The following is a 20167-nucleotide window of genomic DNA, read 5'->3' as shown; positions in this document are numbered from 1 at the left end:
ACATAGGAAATGCCACTACTTCCCGTTTTTAATGCTAACAGCAGGGATGTCAGTACAGTTTTTAGCGTGTGAATTCGTGAGGCTAGGCCAGAGTGCAATTCACTTCCAAATGGGGATTGTGAACTCCTTTTCGTCATTGTTACGAGTGCCAGTTGAGTGGCAGGACTAAATATTTCATTTTGGAATCCAGTTCATCATCATCATCACCCTGACTACACCCACTGCAGGGCAAAGGCCTCTCCCATGTCTCTCCAATTAACCCTGTCTTTTGCCAGTGGCACCCACCCTATGCCTGCAAACTTCCTAATCTCATCCGCCCACCTATCTTTCTGCTGCCTGCCCCCTGCTACGCTTGCCTTCTTTTGGAATCCACTCCGTTACCCTTAAGGACCAGCGGTTATCTTTCCTTCGCAGTACATGCCCTGCCCAAGCCCATTTCTTCCTCTTGATTTCGACTAGGATGTCATTTGCACGCGTTTGTTCCCTCACCCATTCTGCCCGCTTTCGGTCTCTTAACGTTACACCTATCAATTTTCTTTCCGTGGCTTGCTGTGTTGTCCTTAACTTCTACTGAGCCCTTTTCGTTAGCCTCCATGTTTCTGCCCCGTAGGTGAGGACTGGTAAGATACAGCTGTTGTACACTTTTCTCTTGAGGGATATTGGTAACCTGGTATTCATGATCTGAGAGAGCCTGCCATATGTGCTCCACCCCATTCTTATCCTTCTAGTTATTTCCCTCTCATGATCCGGATCAGCTGTCACTACCTGCCCTAAGCAGACGTATTCCTTTATCATTTCCAGCAGCTCGCTGCCAATTGTGAACAGCTGTTCCATTGCTGGACTATTGAACATTACCTTGGTTTTTCTGCATGTTAATTTTTAGACCCACCTATCTGCTCTGCCTGACAAACTCATTGATCATGATTTGCAGCTCATCTCCTTAGTGACCCAGCAAGGCAATGTCATCAGTGAATCGCAGATTAGTTAGGTACCCTCCATTAACTCTTATCCTCATAAGTTTCTAATTCAGATTTTGGAATACCTCCTGTAATCAGGCAGTGAATAGCATTGGCAAGGTCGTGTCTCCTTGCCCGACGCCACTCTTTATTGGAATTCTATTGCTGACTTTATGGGGGACTATGGAAGCTGTGCACTTGCTATATATATCTTCCAGTATTTTGACATAAGGCCCTTCTACACCCTCATTCCGGAATGCCCGTATGATTGCTGAGGTTTCCACTGAGTCAAATACTTTCTCGTAATCAGTGAAGGCTGTATATAGAGGTTGGTTATATTCTGTGCATTTCTCTATTACCTGTTCGATAGTGTGAATATGATCGATTGTGGAATATCCAGTTACTTGAGCAAAAAATAGTTTTTGAAGTCTGCTGTCATGAACTTACCCGGAAAGAGTCTTATGTTCGATTTGGGGAATTTTTCTTTCAGGGGAACTTGAGGAGTAAAATTTCATGAGACGGTAATTTTGACATATTTTGAAAGAATTTTTAAAAATTAACCCTTTGATCTACTTCGGCAAACTAAATGTGACTTAGTGCACAAGCACAGCATGTATGGGCTCTTCGCATAGATTACTTAACACGGTTTTACAGGCAATATAAGTGGTAGGTGACGCGATGCGGTTTCGTCCTTTCTATGTGGCTATTGCTGCCTCGAAACCAGTTTCCCACTTCACCAGGACACCCCCAGGCTTCATCAGGACGCATTAACGGCTAGTTCGCTAGAGACCATCCTAGTGCTAGCACGAAAGGGAAAGGGGATTTCCCCCTCTCCACTTTGCCACGCATGAACTGTTGCAGGTGGTAGTTGCAGGCTTCAACCATCCAGATTGGCCGGGTTTTTCTCTAGCGAGGCATCTAGTGCTAGAGCACTAAGACTCAAATTATCTCACTGTTTTCAAAATGTCGGGAGTTTTCATGATGCTGTAGGGAAAAGGGGCGTGAATAGGGATTTTTGAGAGTATCTGAGGTAATTTTTGGTTATGGCTTGGAATATCACCGGAATCATTTTACCAAGAAAAAAAATTGGATGCTGTTAATGTCACTGTCCCTGTCAGCGGTCTGCTGACTGCACATATACCTATTGCTGCTGCTCGGTTTCTTTTGTGGGCACAAATTTGCCCAATATGTATAGGCCTTGTTTAACATCCTTGGCTACCTGCTTTACAGCGTGCCAGCCTAATGTCACTGCTTTTGTTTCAACTTGAGTTTGGCATGTAGAGCAACAGGGAAATGGATGATTTGGTTCTTACTGGTGGCAGCACTTAGGGTTGGCAGACACCATTGAAATGATGGCTACCGCCGCTTATGGGGCACACACCATTTTGTTTGTTCATTTATTATTGCGAGAGAATTAAATGGATCATGAAGCGGAAAATCCGGCATTGTAGTTGTTCATGCCAGACTGTCCGAAAACCCACGTAACCTCTACATCATCAGGAAAGAAAGAAAAATATGTGAAATAAAATTTTTCCCATGGTGGGTTTAGAGCCCAGGCTGTTGCAAACAGATAAGCTTCACTGGCTACTTCATTAGAGCACTGCGTCATCACCGCAACACAACACCTTGTGTGCTAAACTGTGTGTCTCGTGCTGGGTTTTGGCATTGTCGTCTTCAGCTTCCATTCGGATGGTGCAAACAGATCAGCCTCGCTGGCCATTGCATTATACTAGTATACCATCACCGCAGCAAACACCCTGCGTGCATGCTCTCACATTCACAGCACATAAGTAGTCTCTCTGCCTAAGTGCGCTCCATAATTTTTCATTTTTATGATGAGCTAGCTATAGCACAGAGGCTTCATGCTTACCCAGCATTTTACAGTCCCCACTTTTAGAGGGCAGCTCTTAAATGCCCGTTCGTGGGTTGAGCCGCGTCGCGCATTCAGTGTAACTTAGCCAAGCCATAAATAAATAAATAAATATTGCTGCGATTGGGATTTGAACCCACAGCACCGCAAACAGATCAGCTTTGCTGGCCTCTGCACGAGAGCACTAGGCTATCGCCGCAACCAATCTTGCCTCATGTTAAACTGCAACACACACTCACGCTGTGCACTGCTCATCGTCTTCGGCTACTAATACTGTTATCAGACTAATATACAGATTCTTGCACGCTATGCATTGCAAATCATCTTCATCAACTTATACTACTATCGAACTAATATCATTGCCAGATGTGCCGACGACTCAGCAAAGCAAAAAAATTAGCGTACAGAGGCTTAGAGCACTAGGCTGTCACCACAGCTGATGATGCCTTGTGTTAAACTGCAACATACTCTTGCGCTATGCATTACAGATCGTTGTCTCCTTCTAGTAATACTGCTATCGACCTAATATACATATTCTTGCATTCTGTGTATTACTCATCGTTGACTTCATCAACTAATACAATTATTGAACTAATATCACACATCGTTGACTTTCAGCTTATACAATTATTGAACTAATATTGTCGCCATACTTGCCAACGACCCAGCAAAGCAAAACGGTGAGCCTACAGAGCTGTGTTCAAATTTCGCATTAGGGGGAATCGTAATTGTCCTATAGTTGGATACAACTTAAAAAACCAGCAGTTAATAATGCGGAGCCACGGTCCGCGGCATTCTTTATGACTCCGCTAGCAAGTCTCAAAAGTGAACAAAATCATATATTTAATGTTTGACTTGACTAAACAAGCCAGGTATGAAAAGTCTAGAGCTTATAACTTTTTTCTTGGATTAGCTTCTTGTTAAGGTGACAAGAAAAGTTTTAACAACGGACTGTTTTTGTCATGGAGGAATTCTATGCACCGGTTCTAAATGTGGGCAGAGCTTCACTGCAGACTTAAATTTTATCCGACTATAGAATTTTTTCTGCTTGTCTGCACCACCCTGTCACGATTTTCCGCTGCCATCATTGGTGCTCAGCGATGCGGGAAGGTGCATTTTTGGTAAGAATCGTTCTGGTTGCATGACTTAAGACTGAGTTGGGTCAAATGCGTCGCAGTATAAAATAATTGCCAGGGATACTGCTGGAAGAAATTGTTTGGAATATCAATAATGGGCTATTGTTGATGCTTTCGTGAGCGAAGATTTAATGACTGAATTTCTGGTATTTAAGACTCCTGATTTGGCTCAGAGCAACAGCAAACTTTTTGCTTAGCAAGCTATGATTGTGTTAGAAATGGTGTAAAGAATTTGTGAGAGAATTCTTTGATCTGTAGATGTGTCAGTGTTCAGTTTCTGGGCATTGGAGTCGGGGATAAGTGAGTATTATAGCATTGACATGCAGAAAACAAATGCCACCCCAACCTCAAGAGGAGACCTCTTTCATTAAACAGCATTGTTGTTTCCTTTGGTCATGCCTTGAAAACTTTTATTAATTAACCATCTCACGGGCGTAATTTTTTTTTTCTGAAAATAGTATCGATATTGTAATTTTGTACCTGTGCTGCCATCTGTTGTCATACCAAGAAAATGCTATTGACAATCCCATTGTACCCTGAACCAGACAGAGTGCCAGAAAACGCATCGCAAGCTGGACTGTTGTGCACTGTTTTGCGGCTGCATGTGCGGGTGCAGACCCATGGTCCGACTGGATTCCTAGTGCTTCTGTAATTTTATTCATCATCATGAACGCAATTGCGCTACACAGCATTAAAAATACTCTGAAAGGACACAATGTCTTACTCAGAGGTTTGTGGTGTTGTTCTTGTAGAACCCTCGAGTTCCTCGGCATGCTTTTTGGGTGTCCTGAACATTTAATCTTTTCATGCCTCAACCCCCACCCAACCACTTTATTCCACAACTGACCGTACTGTGACCGGTACATGCAGTCATTAAAGGGACAATGGGGAGAACTGCATCTATTTTTGTGTTTCAAGGCAAAATCAATTTTGTTGCTATTTCTCGCAGTGTTTTTCCGGCAGCAAAGGACTGATTTATTGCTGAGGATTTAACATTTAAATTTTTTCAACGACTCGATTAAAACACGTAATGACGTCTACACCGAAGAGGACTTTGCGATCACCGTGTAGAAGTGAGTGGCAGCATAATCTAGCCTCCAGGTATTATGTTTAAAATTTGGCGGATGCTTAAGCTTCGCTTTTAAAAGTACAACGCAATAATATTATTGGGTGCCATTTGCGTTGCCTACTGAATACTCATGCAACAACCTAATTCCTAATTATCATACTCATATTTACTCATGTATGCATCAGTACATGTCTGTAAAACAGTTTACCAAGTCAAAGACCACAATGCATTCACTAGGCCAACCTTTATTAAGCTTGAACCAATGGGCCTTATACCCCTGTCACACGGGCACTTGTAAGGCCTTAGAAATTAAGGTCCTTTGCCCCAAAGGCGCGTGACGCGCATCTACACGGCAAAGCGTCGAGACCTTTGCGATAAAGGTCCGTAGCAATAAAGGCGGCCGTCAGCGGCCTTAAAGTTGCTTAAAGGAGCAACCCAGACGGCAGCGCCAGCTAGCGAGCTCAAAGAATAAAAAATTGACGCAATTTTCAGTTTTGAAACCGTAAAAAAATATCTAATTTATCTTATTTAATGGTTAATTTTGCGTTACAGTGCAGTTAACTGTAGAGGAGGCTATGACTAAAGACATCCACACTGCTAAGAAAGGACTTGAACGCTTTTCAGCAGCCGCATCGACACACACATGCTTGCGCATCTCGCTTTGCTGTTTTTTTCTTCGTTTGCTCTTTGTTGTGTGCGTGTTTTGAGTTTGCTTGTGTGCACAAAGACACAAGCAACAAAGCACGCTTCTCGAACACGATGAGGAGCCGAACGGAAAAGTGCGCCTACCGTGGTCGGACCGAAAATGATGAAAAAAAAAGAAAATTTGTTTCAAAATATCCGTTTCTCACCGTCAGAACGCTCGTTTATTATCGTGATAGCTACTTTTTCTAACATGAACGAAAGCACTCTTAGCTGAAGTGCTACCGTCTGCTTTAATTTCATAATTTTACTAGCGCCGCTTCACACACAGCGGTGACTTTTGGCATTCACGGAGGCCGCGTTCTAGCTCCTTTGGATTTGCCGTGTAGCAGCGTCGCTGCTCCTTTTCGGTTTTCCTCCTTTAGTGCAATAAGACAACTTTACGGCAAAGGCCGAGAAGAAGTCCCGTGTGACAGGGGTATTAGTGGCCTATGGGTAGCCTACCCATCTTTCAGTTTGAAGGTCCTAGGCTCGATTTCTACCCAAACTCAATTTAGCCCAATTTTCTTTTCAGCCTAATTACTTTCCTCTGGTTATAGGAACCTCCCCGAGAAATTTGGCATCACTCCGAACCTTCTTTCACCTGTTCCTGATTTTTATTAGTTCTTTGCGAGTGGAAAAGCCTGATGAAAGCTGACAGTGACTCCAAGAACAATGTTGATGCAGGCTTTTCTGCGACATGGGACTCTTAACGCTGTCACGTTCAAAACTAGGTTTATGCATCGTGCTTTACTTGTTGGTCGGCCATTGGTGGCGTCTTCTTAATTATTTATATTTTTTCCTTTTTCTAGCATATGAAATCTCTGCTTTCCGTGAAAGTAGTGTTTGCATCATTAGGACGCAATAATCTATCGGTACAGGAGTAAAGTTTGTTCTTATTGTCTTTTTTATTGAATTGGATGAGTTTTTTGATGACCACCGTTTACGCATGCGTGCGTGTGTGCGCACCCTTTGTTGCATGCATATTGGGCAACGAGAGACATAAGCCAAAGCGTGCTGAGCTCTTCAGCACCCTTGCAAAGCCATTGGAGCTCTTTCTCAGGAGGATTAAAAATGCCTGCTCTAACTAAATATTATACTCTCCTTGAGAAAAAGATGGGGCATTCAGCTAGAGCTATCTGGAATACAGTGTAGTACAAAAGCTTCACTCCAGAACGCCAATTCAAGCTTTGTATCAAATTTTTATTTGCTTGATTTATTCTTTTACAGAAGGTATTATATTTTATGCCTGGTTATATCAGTATGAATCACATCTTTTTATTTCCACCTTTATTTCATAACATATTTTGGTTCGTTGTCAATCTCTTTTAAGGGCTTGGAAGTGTGCTTGCCAACTTTAGAGGTGTTAGCCAGGTTTCCTCATTTGCGTCACGTCTCGAGTAAGCTTGGCTGCAGGAAGTTGGCAGGGGTCGCTGGCAAGTGTCGTTGACCTTGTCCTGTTGCAACGGCACTTTCTCTTTTGCCTCTGCACCTTGTCTCCCCCATAAGAGCTGGCATGGGTTCAGCTAAGGTCATCCTAGAATTACGGGCTTTTCTTTTATCGCTTTTCCTTTCGGTCGCTTCCTCCTCACTTCAGCTGGCATGCAGGCCCACAGCCCAGTGATGACGCTGTCCAGGTGTCTTGGGAGTTGGGTGCGCATTATCTTTACAGCTGGCTGGTTGTATTCTGAGTGATGAGCTAAGCCAAGTTAAGGCCCGTACATTGTAATTTTTTTCTTGTATTTTCTTTACTGTTGGCAGGGTACTGAGCTTCGTCACAAGCTTTAAAACCTTCTTGCATTCCTTTGATGTTTTGTTTTGCTCCAGTTCTCAGTGACCGCCTATCCTTATTCTTTGTTAATACTTTTGCTTTACTATACTATTTTTCTCAACTTTCCCCTTTTGCCATTCTGTGTTCGTCATTGAAGAGCCCCCCTCTCTCATTCTATGGTGAAAGTGTTTGTCTGCTCAAAACCTGTGTGCCATTCAGCGTCAGGTTTCTTCAATTCAAATTCTGCGTAAGGTCAACTAAACATTGCATCATGACTCATTATAATGAGCCTGTTCGAACACACAGTTTATGCCTTGAAAGAATATGTCGTGGGCTTCTTTTTTTTGGTCTCAGAGTACGAAGAAAAATGACATGACAGCTGGCTGTTTTTCTTTTATTTGTTTTGTTTCTTGTTTGTGTGCCTTTGCCCAAGGGGCTTAGAGTAGTTCTCCTAACATAACTGCTACCGTGTATGGCACTGAGGTTATCTGGAGAACAGAAGGCTCAAGAATGCACGAGGAGAGAAAACAGTAAGCTGCATTATTTTGGGAGTGAAGTATGTAAAAGAACTCTTTAATTAGACAATGAGAATCTGGCCTGTATGTAGGGTGTTCTAATCACGGAGAAACCATTTTCACCAAAACCGGAGCTTTTATAAGCTAGGAGATGCTGAAAAAACGAAATGCAGGTGTCGCCGCCACTGTACATTTTCACATGTGCAATGCGTGCGTTGACTCAGATTTTTGGATGTGGATCCCACAGGCTATTTGTGCTACACTGCCATTCAATTCGCAATGATGCCATCGTGCCCATTTCCATATGGATGTGACAAGTTTGAATCAGCTGGTCGGAAGTATTTTAAGTCTAATTTAATCGCTGATAAATGCATTTTTTGCTGCCAGATAAACGCCAACAATGCCAGTAAGAGGCAGAGAATCAGTTTTTACTGAAAATGATAATTGGATGGAGCTGTCCTCTGTGTCCCTGTAATGGCGCTCTGTAGTCCCGTCTTCATCCTTCGTTCCAGCTTATAACGTGTGTTTCTGATATTTAATGGCATTCTTAAATAATACATCTGATTACAATGTGGAAGTGAAAGATGAGAAAGATGGAAGAGTGCTTAAATTCACAACTGAGGCTGTCTTGCGCAGGCTGGTGTACCACTTGAGCTGTGGTGTGTGCTTCTTCTGTGTCTTTATATGTGCATTGAGCTTTGCCATGCTTTGTTTTAGTGCGCTGGCACAAAGCAGGCTACCCACCTGGCCAGGTGTGCGTATATAATTATGTACACCTGGCAGGTTGCCCACTTGCCACTACCCACCGTGGCGGGTGGCAGTTCAGTTAATGATTGGTTGCGAGAGGTTGCTCGGGAAGTGCAACTTGGGTCTCACGAGCCCCATCGATGACAGCCCTTGCCCTTGCAGGGCAAAAGCGTACCGCTTAACCACTGCACCGCTGCGCCAGGAGTGGTATGAGGGCTCCCAGACCAAGCCCTCATATATGAGCATTAACTCATTATCACTATATGAACAACTTCCATCCGTGAACAATGGATCTGTATGCCGGAACCAAAGTGAAACTGAAGTGCTAGCACACCTAATTTGCATTTGGCTGAGCTATGCTAATCGACCGTCATTTTTTTGTTTCTATTTTCCTAAATGTGGACGCACACACCATGGTCAAGAGCTTTTGGAACATGCTAGCAGCTATACGTAGTGCTCGGTCATTTAACAAAACTGCCCTTCTCTAAGTGGCATGCAAAAAGGGTGCTTGCACAATGAATTCATGTGTGGACATGAAGGAAAAAAAAAAAGAGAAATAAGGTAGGTATATTGCTGACTTGCATTATCTAGAAGCAAAGTATTCTTGTTAGGTTCAATGCAGAAACATTGGGGAGGTGGTTGACCGTGAGGAAAGGAAAGGTGGTGGTGGTGTGGAGAAATGTGCTGTCTCACACATGGTGGATACACAAACTGCACCCTGAGGGGAGGGCTGGATAATGGAGTGATTGGAGGGAGAGAGAGAGTTGCTGCAGTGGAGGGCTCTGGATTGATATCCTCCTTTCCTTTTTGTATTTTCACTGTGTTCTGGCATCGCAGCCAAATTAGGCACTGCTGTGTTTCCACCTCACAAGTGTTGCTGTTTCTCTATGAACAGTGAAAACACACTTTTAAGGAGGCTTGTTAGTTTTTCTCTTTTTATTTACACTAACTGCTTTTCTGAGCTCAGTGTACAGGGATGAAAAGTAACACTTAGTGCAGTGAGGAAATAATTCGAGAAGAACAAATATGATATGTACAGAAAGGCAAAAAAAAAAAGAAATTGATAGTTGGGATGCCATGGGTCGTCTTCCTATTATCAGCATTGTTTTTGTTGCCTTACTTCCATTGATGCCCACTTTTTCAGATTTTACTTTCAGGAGTGTATAGAGTGTATAGAGCGGAAGCCTTGGCGCATATGCTATGCGCAAGGCAGGGATGTGTGAAGCAGGGAAAAAAAAGTGTACTGTATGGAAATGGTGTTTGGGGAATGTCAATAGGTGTCTGGTACTTTGGAAGGCACGCAATTTTTCATTGGCTTTCTGACCTGTGTCTCATGTTGCCGGCTCTCTGTCCTTGCTCCATGCAGTGGTTGGTGCGCCATGTCCTTTCGGAAGGGACTCAGTCGGAGCAGCAACTACGACAACAGCAGCAGCGACACTGAGGACGCCTCCCCAGAGGACCGCGCGGCGACCCGGCGCGACTCAGACAGGTGAAGTCCACTCACTTATCTTTTTCAGGAATGAGGTGGCGCTGGTGAGATGATATTAGGGACAATGATGGTGGCTGGCTTGCTATCAAATTGTAGCTGCTATGGCCTGATTTGATATTCCACAATCAGTCTGCTTCTTTTTACACTCATTCCCTTAGCGTTCCTACTGTTACAAATGGAACTATGCTTTATTTGGTGGAGGTGAGGGGTTGCGACCACCATCTGTTTTTCTTGTTAGGCTCTTTTGTGTAATGTGTGGTTTCCTTATGGTCAGAAGACATTACATTGGGGAGCGGTTGCAATCAATAGGCACGTCATGTGGAATTACACTGAATAATTGTGTGTAGTTGTACGACCTCTACTATATCTTTTGCACAGGAAGTGACTGCCTCTAGGCTGGCACAAACGTGTGAAAAAATAGTTGAGTGGAAATATTTTTGCCTGACTGCATTTCAATACCTGCGGTGGTTGTGTATAATTCTCACTTTGTGTTGCATTCATGTGGCTTCTTGGCTATTTGCTGCAGAGAACGAGGACACTGTTTGATACAGATGTTTATGTGGACATTGTCCTTGTCATCAGCTTAACTTCATCTGCACCAGGACAAGGGCCTCTCCCATATACTTTTAATTGACTGTCTTGTGCCAGCTGTGTCCACTCTATACCCGCAAACTTCCCGATCTCCTCTGTCCTTCTGACTTTTTGCCACGCTATGCTGCGCTTGTGTACTCACATTCTGTTAAACTCAAGGCCCATACCCATGAAAAACGAATTCGTAAAGTCCGTCCACAGACGGAGCACCATGTGACCGGACATCAGTGGCTGCACCTTGTCCGAGGATGGCAGCAGCTCACACACATGCGGTGGACGATGGCGGTCTGCGAGTGCAGACAGGAAAACTCTTGAAACCGCAGCTCTTACAGTTCTCATTGCCCTCCCACACTCTCTCTCTCCCTCCCTGTTCCACAAATAATCTCTATTGAGGAGGCTAGTTTGGGAGTACAATGGAACCTCGATTATCTGTGCCCTGTTCATGCGGGGACCTGCATTTTGCAACAGATTGGTGCAGGCCCGGCAAATCTTCCATAGGGATAATGCCTTAAAAGCCTCGATTATACGATGGAAAAGTATGCGTGCCCCGCTTCATACGACAGCCGGCGGGCACCGTCCGGGATGAGGAACGCTGGCAGAGCACCATATTGACAGACGTGACGCCAGCCAAGTTTGTTCCAGCTCGGAATCAAGACGGAGACGTGTGCGCAACGATGGGATCGAGCGCAGGATGGCTTGTAATGACTGTTCTGCCGATGGCTCAGGCTCGGGACTCCGCGTGTGCAGCCGTCAGTGTTAGGCGGCTTGCCTGGCTCGTTTTTCCGCGCATTTAGCTGACAAAGGCGGTAGGGAAATCAGCTGTATCTCATACCAGCATGAGGTTATTGTAGAGGCGGGAACAAGATTAGACGTTCCTATGATCATCAGTAGCTAGTTCGAAAGTGGCTTCCGCTGCGGCTTCATTGCGGAGCATGTCAGGCCTAGCAACACCAAGCGGGCCAGGAGCAAGCGGTGTGCTGTCACCCGACGGTTCGCACATTGCTGCAGAAAGCACGCTGCCGGCGCATGTGCGTCGCAGGCGAAAGTAGTCTTTTTTTTCTTTATGGTGTACACACACTGCTGCCTGCTGCCGCGGAGTGACTGCGGTTCTAGAGGAAGTCTGAATAGAAAGACATGTCACTGCTATGGTTGTAATGCGCACTGCAAAACGTCCACAAAGGGTCGAAGCAGCCATATTTGTGGCGTGTCGTCCAAATCATCATTTTTTAGCCGCATGTGATGTCTAAACGTGTATAGATGGGAGCGCATGCATGTCTTGTCTAAAGCTGCCTCTTCAACGCCTAAAAGTCTGGCTGTGTGCGGTCTCACTAATTCTTGCAGAACGAAAACAGGCACCTTTATAGTTTATGTTGTCTGGGGAACAGAACTTAAATTAATTTTTGGAAGCCAGAGTAGTGGACGCGTTTATTGTGCGAATGTGAAGGGACTGTCGAGAACCGTGAGCCTGCAGCAGAGCTCCAGGAAGAGTAGTCCAGCTGAGCAGGTTTCTTGAATGGATCTACCTGCGCTGTGTCAGTTGATTAACAAAAAAGGCATTTAAACGCTTTTTCGTGAGCAGCTACAGCGCCGCATGAGACATTCGAATGCTCCTTGTTTATGTGGTTGTCATCTTGTGTGAGCATATGCAATATGGCCTGTAAGAGAACATTGCCTTCCCTCTTGTAATTTGCATGCCTTACGCGCAGTAGCCTGGACTGCCAAAGTTAATTAATAGCTTTCAATAAAAGTAGCGTGCAAAAGAAGAAAAAAAACTCGAATTTACCTCAGTTCTCTCTGAAGCAAATTTGTTAGTTCATTTAGGAAGTTGCTTGAATGAAAAAACAAGGAGAAAATAGTAGAAAATAGATTAGGGTAAGTCTCCCATATTTCTGCTGGAATATTGCCAATGCCTCGACACCAAACTTTTTTAAGCTCACCTGCTTTAAGCAACTATGCCTTTCGGACAGTTAGGAGAAATATGTTCTTGCAAGGTTTGTTATGGTAACAAGCAAACGTGATTACAAAGTAGTACGTCGCGTGTTGTTAGGTTCCGAGCCTTCCCATTTCCATATACACGGAAGAATTTATTATTGCTGTATGTTTCTGAAAAAAAGAATGATAAACATCACGTTATTTCAGTCATATATGGTTAGTGACCAAAATGTGGCTGCACCTTTTTGCTTTGATGTTTGTTCACGAGGTTTAATGTCCCAAAGTGACTCAGGCTATGAAGGACGCCCTAGTGGAAGGCTCAAGATAATTTCGACTACCTGGGGTGCCTTTACGTGCACTGACATCGCACAGTGCATGGGCCTTTGTGATCTCCTCTCGATCGAAACGCGACCCCCACGGCCGGGATCGAGCCACGTCTTCGAAGTCAGCAGCTGTCACGGATCTCTCCGAATAACACTTGAACCGAAAGAATGGACTAGGCAATAGGTGTACCCACACAAACGCACATTTATACACCCTACGTGGCACACACGCTAGAACACAAAACTAACACAAAACACAAATAAAAATACACACGACCCGGGAACACTGCTACCAGCGTACTATTAGCGTTCTACTGTTAGTGGTCGGCGTTCGTTTTCACAGTTGGTTTGGTGCGGCTGCGGCTTTGAATGGATCCAGTATCCGGCGTCGAGGCAGCGTTCGACGTGCTTGGGCTGGCGTCGCTGGCTGCATCGTATAAGCTCCCGGTACAAGCGCCCGTCGAGGTGTGATGCTGGTGGTGTTGGTGTTGGAGGCACCACCCGGATGGGTAGCAACAGCGCTGGAGACACCCCTGGCCGTAGCAGGTGGTAGCGTCCTCCGGTGACTCCCCGGAACGGGCTCAGGCACGGCAGGAAGTCTATGATGCAAAACCATAGAATGCGAGCTCACCGGAGCAGTAGCCGGTGTCTCCGTCTTCCAGCCGAAGCGTCCCTGACCCGCTGGAGCCTCCGCTTCTCTGTTCTGCTCGGGCTGTCACTTGAGCTCTTGTCTCCACTGCCGATGAGAAACTGACTGCACCCGTCTGAGCTGTCGCGGGCCTTTCCTCCTTTTGATGTTCTTCAACGTCGAGCATCCTCCACTCGGGATCGGGGTCTTCGACACTTCATGCACCCGTAATGTTTCCCAATATGAGATCGTAGATGGGTTGGTTTACGCATTTTGCCACTACCTGCCCAGTGTAATATGGCGTGGACTCTAGAATCCTGGCTTCAGTAAGGTACCTTACTGTGCTATCTGCAAGAGTGACTGACGGCCGACGCTTCCCCTGTAAGATCCTCGTCCTTCACCAGGCTTCTCCGAACCAAAACTGTGTTGGCTCCGCTGTCTCTAAGCACCAATATAGGACGGTCCTCTATTTGCCCAACCACCACCGGCATTGCTGCTTTCGACTTGGGTGTTCCACTCACCGCCTCATTTTTCCAGCGGTGTTTGCTCTCCTTTCCGCTGTGGAAGTTCAGGTGGCGTGACAAGTTCTACCCTAGAGTCGACAACGCATGCAGCTCGGTCCTGCGTTCTGTATCGGCACTCATCCAGAGTATGACCCCTCCTCTTACAACCTTGACACACACCCTGTGTTTTTTGGGCAGCGCTACTAGTCCGGCAGTCCACTGCACGGTGTCCCACCTTGCCGCAGAGAAAACACTTACTGGCGCCTTGGATGCACCGCCATATGCTCTTGGTTTTGCGGCATCTGTCTCTAGGATCTTCTGGGTTTCCTCCTTTGCCTTACTCAAATTTCTTAGCCTTTGAGCCTCAAGGAATTGGTCTGCAGTGTCGGCGAACTCTTCCAATGAACACAACTTTCTTTCTTTCAGGAATAGCGCTAGCTTTGAGCTGCAGCACGCTAAAAATTGCTCTGTGACCAGCTTGTCACGCTCCCCTTCAAAACTCTTTTCTGTCTTTGGCATATCAAGCCACCTATAAAAATAGTTGGTCAGCCTGCAGGAAAACTGCTTAGCAGTTTCCGAATCCTCAGGTTTCGCGGTGCGAAATCTCTCACAAAGACCCTCTGCCGTAAGCCTGAATCTTTGGAAGAGCGCCTTTTTGACTTTCTCGTAGTCCATGGAATTGGAAGCAGGCATCCTTCCAAACACATTCAGCGCCTCTCCGACTAAACACATGCTCATTGCTGTTGCCCATTCACTGCTCTCGCAGCCTTGTCTCAAAGCTACCCGCTCGAATCGTTGCATGTATGCTTCCAGATCATCTCTTTTGTCATCAAAGGGAGCCATCAGCTTCCTTGGACAAATTCTGGCCGGTCTAGGAGATTCTCTACCTGCTAAGGAACGCTGATTACTGTCCGTGATCTCCTCGTATCCTCCCGCAATATGCGCCCGTTTCCACAAAAGAAACTCCTTCTCCCGTTCTATCCTTCTTTTCTCCTGTTCTTCTGTCTCGCAAGCTCTTCTAGCTTCTCGCTCTTCTGCCTCGCGAGCTCTTTTCTCTTCTCGCTCTTTTGCCTCGCGAGTTCTCTCATCTGCTTCGGGAGCTGTCTCATCTGCTTCGCGAGCGTCTGCGCGTGCTTGCGCCCTTTCCTCTGTCTGCCTATCTGCCTCCTCTTTCTGCTGGTCGCAGAGACGCATCGCCTCTTCCTTGCTTAACGCAAGCTTGAGCGCCAGTTCTAACGTTCTTGGCAAATCCATACTTTCTGCCGTGGAGAGATCGTAAAAATCCGAGACAAAGCAAAAAAGAAACAAGGAAATGAATCCGAGCAGGCTCGCCACTTATCTTTGTCACGGATCTCCCTGAATAACACTCGGACCGAAACAATGGACTAGGCGACAGGTGTACCCACACAAACGCACATTTAATACACCCTACGTGGCACACACACTAGAACACAAAACTAACACAAAACACAAAGAATAAAAATACACACGACCCGGGCACACTGCTACCAGAGTCTACTACTAGCGTTCTACTGTTAGTGGTCGGCGTTCGTGCTCACTGTTGGTTCGGTGCAGCTGCGGCGTTGTATGAATCCAGTAGCTGGCGTCGAGGCGGCGTTCGACGTGTTTGGGCTGGCGTCGCTGGCTGTGTCGTATAAGCTCCCGGTCGAAGCGCCTGTGGAGGTGATGCCGATGTTGTTGGCGTTGGGGGCACCACCCGGATAGGTGGCAACAGCGCTGGGGACACCCCTGGCCGTAGCAGGTGGTGGTGTCCTCCGTTGACTCTCCGTCACAGGCACAGGCACGTCAGGAAGTCTACGATGTGAAGCCGTAGAATGCGAGCTCACCGGAGCAGTAGAGCTCACCGGAGCAGTATCCGGCGTCGCTCTCTTCCAGCCGATGCGTCCCTGACCCGCCGGAGCCTCCGCTTCTCTGTTCTTCTCCCCATGCCTCTCTCTCCCTTGCCCTTTTATAGCCTTGGCGTTAGTCCATGTAAGCCTTGTCGTCGTCTTCTGGTTCTTCTCATCTCCACCAATCATCTCTCTCCACCTCACCGAATGCTTCTTCTTTATGTTCTTTATTCTTCGGTTAATCCACATCGTCTTCTTCACACCTCTTTCCTTATAATTTTATTTTGGACTCCTCATTATCTGTGACAGCAGCCGAGCGCCATAACCACTCGGCCACCGCGGCGGTGCTACTGCTTTGAATTCACTTTCATGCCAAACTCATTCTGCGCGCCTTGAAAGCTTCGTAAACTTCCTACATATCGAAACCGTAGACAGTGCCGTACAATGCTCTCTCTGAAAATAGGCTGTGGCTGAGTGAATGAGCTTCTATCATAACCCACGCACAAAGTTCTGTCCCATATTTGTGCTGGTAATTTCCTCACCGATTTCTTATTATTCACGCAGATATCAAGTATTCATGTGATACCTGCCTTAATGTTGATGCCTAGGCACAGTAACGGCCAATTTTGGTATGAACCCTGCCTGACAAATACGTTCAGCAATGCGCGCAACATGAAAGAAAGCTATACCTTAATCGCGAGCAGCATGAACAGTGAGGGCTTTGACAGCGATGACCACCCCTTTGGCATTGAGTTCGCGAGCAACGGAGTCCAACGACAACAAAACAAATACTTCCAGTGATGCGCCCTACATGACAGATAGACCTGCACCGCAAGCAGCATGAACAGTGTAGGCTCAAAGAGCGAGAACCGCCCTTTTACTATCAAATTCGTGAGCGAAGCAGTCCAACTGTGACGACCCAAATACGGCAAGCAATGCGCACAACTTGAGAGCTAGACCTATATTGCAAGCAGCATGTAAAGTGGGTATCAAACAGCGAGAACCGCCTCTTTAGTACGGGGTTCGTAAACGAAGGAGCCCAACTGCCACAAATATTCCTGCAGCAGTGCACAAGATGAAAGCTAGACCTCCAAAGCGAGCAACGTAAACATGGGGGCTCAAACAACATGAAGCGTTACTTTCGAGTCGAGCCTGCGAACGAGTCTGACTGCAATCACGTCGACACGCCACGAAATGCATGCAACATCAAAGCTGCACGTGCAGAATCTAGCAGAGCTGGCACGGTGGGCATGAGACAACAAGAAGCACAGCTTTCGTAGCCTATGAGCGAACGAGTCTATCTACAACTGTGCCAAGCAGCATTTACTGCAAAGAAAGACTGCAGTCGCTCACGCTTCGCACCAAATCACCCGGAAAAAAAAAACACTACTGACAACTGAGGAACGGCCACTCACTTCACAAAGTCGCAGATCAAGCACAATATCGAAGTTTGCCAGGCCGATCCTGTGGAGCCAGACCTTTCGGCGAGCTGCGTTGCTTTTTCCGTACGGAATTACAAAAAATCTTTTCCCACTACCTTCTCGGTTGTTGCGTCCACATTCACAACAGAAGCTCAGCATCGCCAATGCGTAGACGCCGTCAAAGACTGGAAAACACTTCCCGCCAAAACTGTTGCACAGAAAGAAAATCAAGCGCGACTCCTACCCCTGACAATTGCGCCAGCATCTGCTGCGGAGCAAAAAAGCGCGTGCAAACACGTACCCATGGCGCCTCAGCCAATGGGAGGCTCGATTATCTGGCGGCGTGCTAGAAGAGGCTCAATTATCCGGGGGCATGCTAGGAGAGGAGGGAAGCCGAAAAGTTCAAAGCTTTGCGTTACTTTTGCTTCATTGGAGAGCTTTACTGCGTCGCCTCGAATCTTAAGCGATTAGAGCATCTGTGAGCAATGTGCCAAGCGCATGGGCCGTTGGCCACCGTCTTCCTCCTCACATTCGTTTAAACACGGAGCAGACGACGACTCATGTTACGAAATTTGCCTCTCAAGCTGTATTCCTGTATCTGTAGCTGTACCCATCACTGTATTCCTGTAAGCACACCTGTGTAGCCTACACAGGAATCAAACCCCTGACACTCGGGTTACGAGGCTGACACGCTAGTGCTATGCCTTGCAGGCACTTCGTACGGCTTGGTTAAAGCAGTGCTTTATATGTATGTTGTGTGGTCCTTCACATAATTGTTGTGATTGTGAAAGCGGAAACAGTCTGCATGGGCAAGAGGAACCACTGTCGCGTCATAGCCTTAAAGGTGGAGCTTAAGTGTCCCCCCCAACTTTTTGTTCCTGTTGCCTTCTCGTGCTCTTTTTTCATTCTCTTAACGACATCTTTCATCCCTGTGTCTCAGCTACTTAGCACCTTGTCACACAGCTGTATGTCAGGCCAAACATTTATATGATGTTTTCGCCAGTGTACCTGCCACACCAAGACTCCTGCACAGCCTTTCCTGCCAAGTGGCTGTCATTTTGACCACATCCATTTCGGCAAAGTTGGGCTGCTCCTGTCCCCTGACTGCCGGTACCTGCACACCATGATTGACCGTTTCACCCAGTGGCACAAAACTGTGCCCATTCCTGACGTCAGTGCGGAGACTGTTGCAAAAGCCCTTGTTTCCTCCTTGGTTTCGCTCTTCATCTGCCCTGGTATTGTAACTGTGGGCTGTGGCCGGCAATTTTAGTGTGTCTTCTTCACTTCCTGCAGTCATCTGCTTGGCACCAAGCACTGTTGCACCACCGCACACCATCCCTGCGTCAATCACTTCATCGCCAGCTCAAAGCTGCCCTCACTGCACGATGGATCACTGCGTCAACCTGCTTCCTGTAGTGTTGCCAGGTCTGTGTGCTCTCCTGCGCAGAGACTTTAGCTGCTCAGCGTCTGAACTCTTCTTCAGTGCACCCCTGTGGCTTTCTGGTTTGCCACTTTTACACCCTCACCCCAGCCTTAGCAGTATACTTTATGCTTACCACAGCAAAAGCTTGTAAATTTGAACTTCAAGGAACCGGAAAAAAAGGCTTGAATTGTCGAATGACACTGCAAAAACTGTCAGTAATTGCTGGCAGGACATAAATTTACTTGATGAAAGACTGGGCAATGGTTGCTCCATTTTAAGATGAAACATTGTGGCAATGACTGTTTTCCTAATCAAAGCATCAAAGCAGAACTGCTCCTGGCTCATAAGGGCCTCCTGCATCCTTCATGGTGCTACACAATAGAGGTCCACAGCTACCCCGTCACACCCACCACAGGTGGCACCTTCGCCTGTGAGGAGGCTTCACTGCGCGAACAGTGAACGACATGTGATGAGCGCACAGTTTTAGTGCACTAGAACAAAACCACTCGGGCGTAAGTGAAGGAAACAGTGCCGAAGTGGCGGGAAAAAAGGGGGGGTGGGGAGAAAATGCCGGCGACCCACCAATGAGGTCCGAAACTGTGCTCCAGCTAGGTAATGCTGGTTGGCTTATGCTGGCTGGTTGAGCCATCATCGCTGCGGTCTGGTGCGAAGCTCAGAAAAGTGAAACCGAAACTAAGCGGTCAAAGTGTTCTCTAATATGGGGGCGCCCACTAATCATGCCTGCCAGTGGCAGGCATGAACAGCTTGAAGGCATTTTTCCCGTGACTAGTAACTATATCTCCAGCCTTGAGCAGTTTCTCTGACGCAGCCCACTTTTTGTTCAGCTCCTTTTCTCACTCCAAGGTCCAGTTGTTCGTTTTGCTTGCTCACTTCAACTTCATATTATACTGCCGTCTGGAGGTCCCTTGGTCTCATGGTCAGCTCTCAACCTTTGTGAGCCTTTAGGGAACACTCAGTTTATCTTGGCAGAGGCAGCTTCATCTTGCTGTGGGCCAGCAGGTGCTGCAGTTGCGCGACTTGTGCCGTGAGCTCTTCACTCAACCTGCTGCAGTGGCTTAGTGGTTGGGGTGCTCGGCTATACAGCCAGAATACCCAGGTTTAGACCCGGCCTTTCAATGGAGGCGAAACACAAAACGTTAGCTGTGGGATGTCAGTGCATGTTAAAGATGCCCAGGTGGTCCAAATTATTCCGCAGCCCTCCACTAGTAAATCCCTTTCTTTCTCTCTTTCCTCTTTGGCTC

General features: G+C 46.6%; 1 protein-coding gene across 1 annotated transcript in view; it reads left to right on the top strand.

Annotated features, from left to right (window-relative positions):
• The window catches only part of mri (BTB/POZ domain-containing protein mrityu), a gene marked incomplete at its 3' end in the record, with an annotated part of 152245 nt that overhangs the window by 5200 nt on the left and 126878 nt on the right, over positions 1–20167 (top strand). The window contains 1 exon segment of the mRNA XM_077638520.1: positions 10112–10234. Coding sequence (XP_077494646.1) covers positions 10125–10234 — 110 coding nt within the window.

Source organism: Amblyomma americanum, chromosome 9, assembly GCF_052857255.1.
Source record: "Amblyomma americanum isolate KBUSLIRL-KWMA chromosome 9, ASM5285725v1, whole genome shotgun sequence".
Lineage (NCBI taxonomy): Eukaryota > Metazoa > Arthropoda > Arachnida > Ixodida > Ixodidae > Amblyomma > Amblyomma americanum.
Note: the sequence above shows the minus strand (reverse complement) of the source record. Positions and strands in the feature narration are given on the sequence as shown.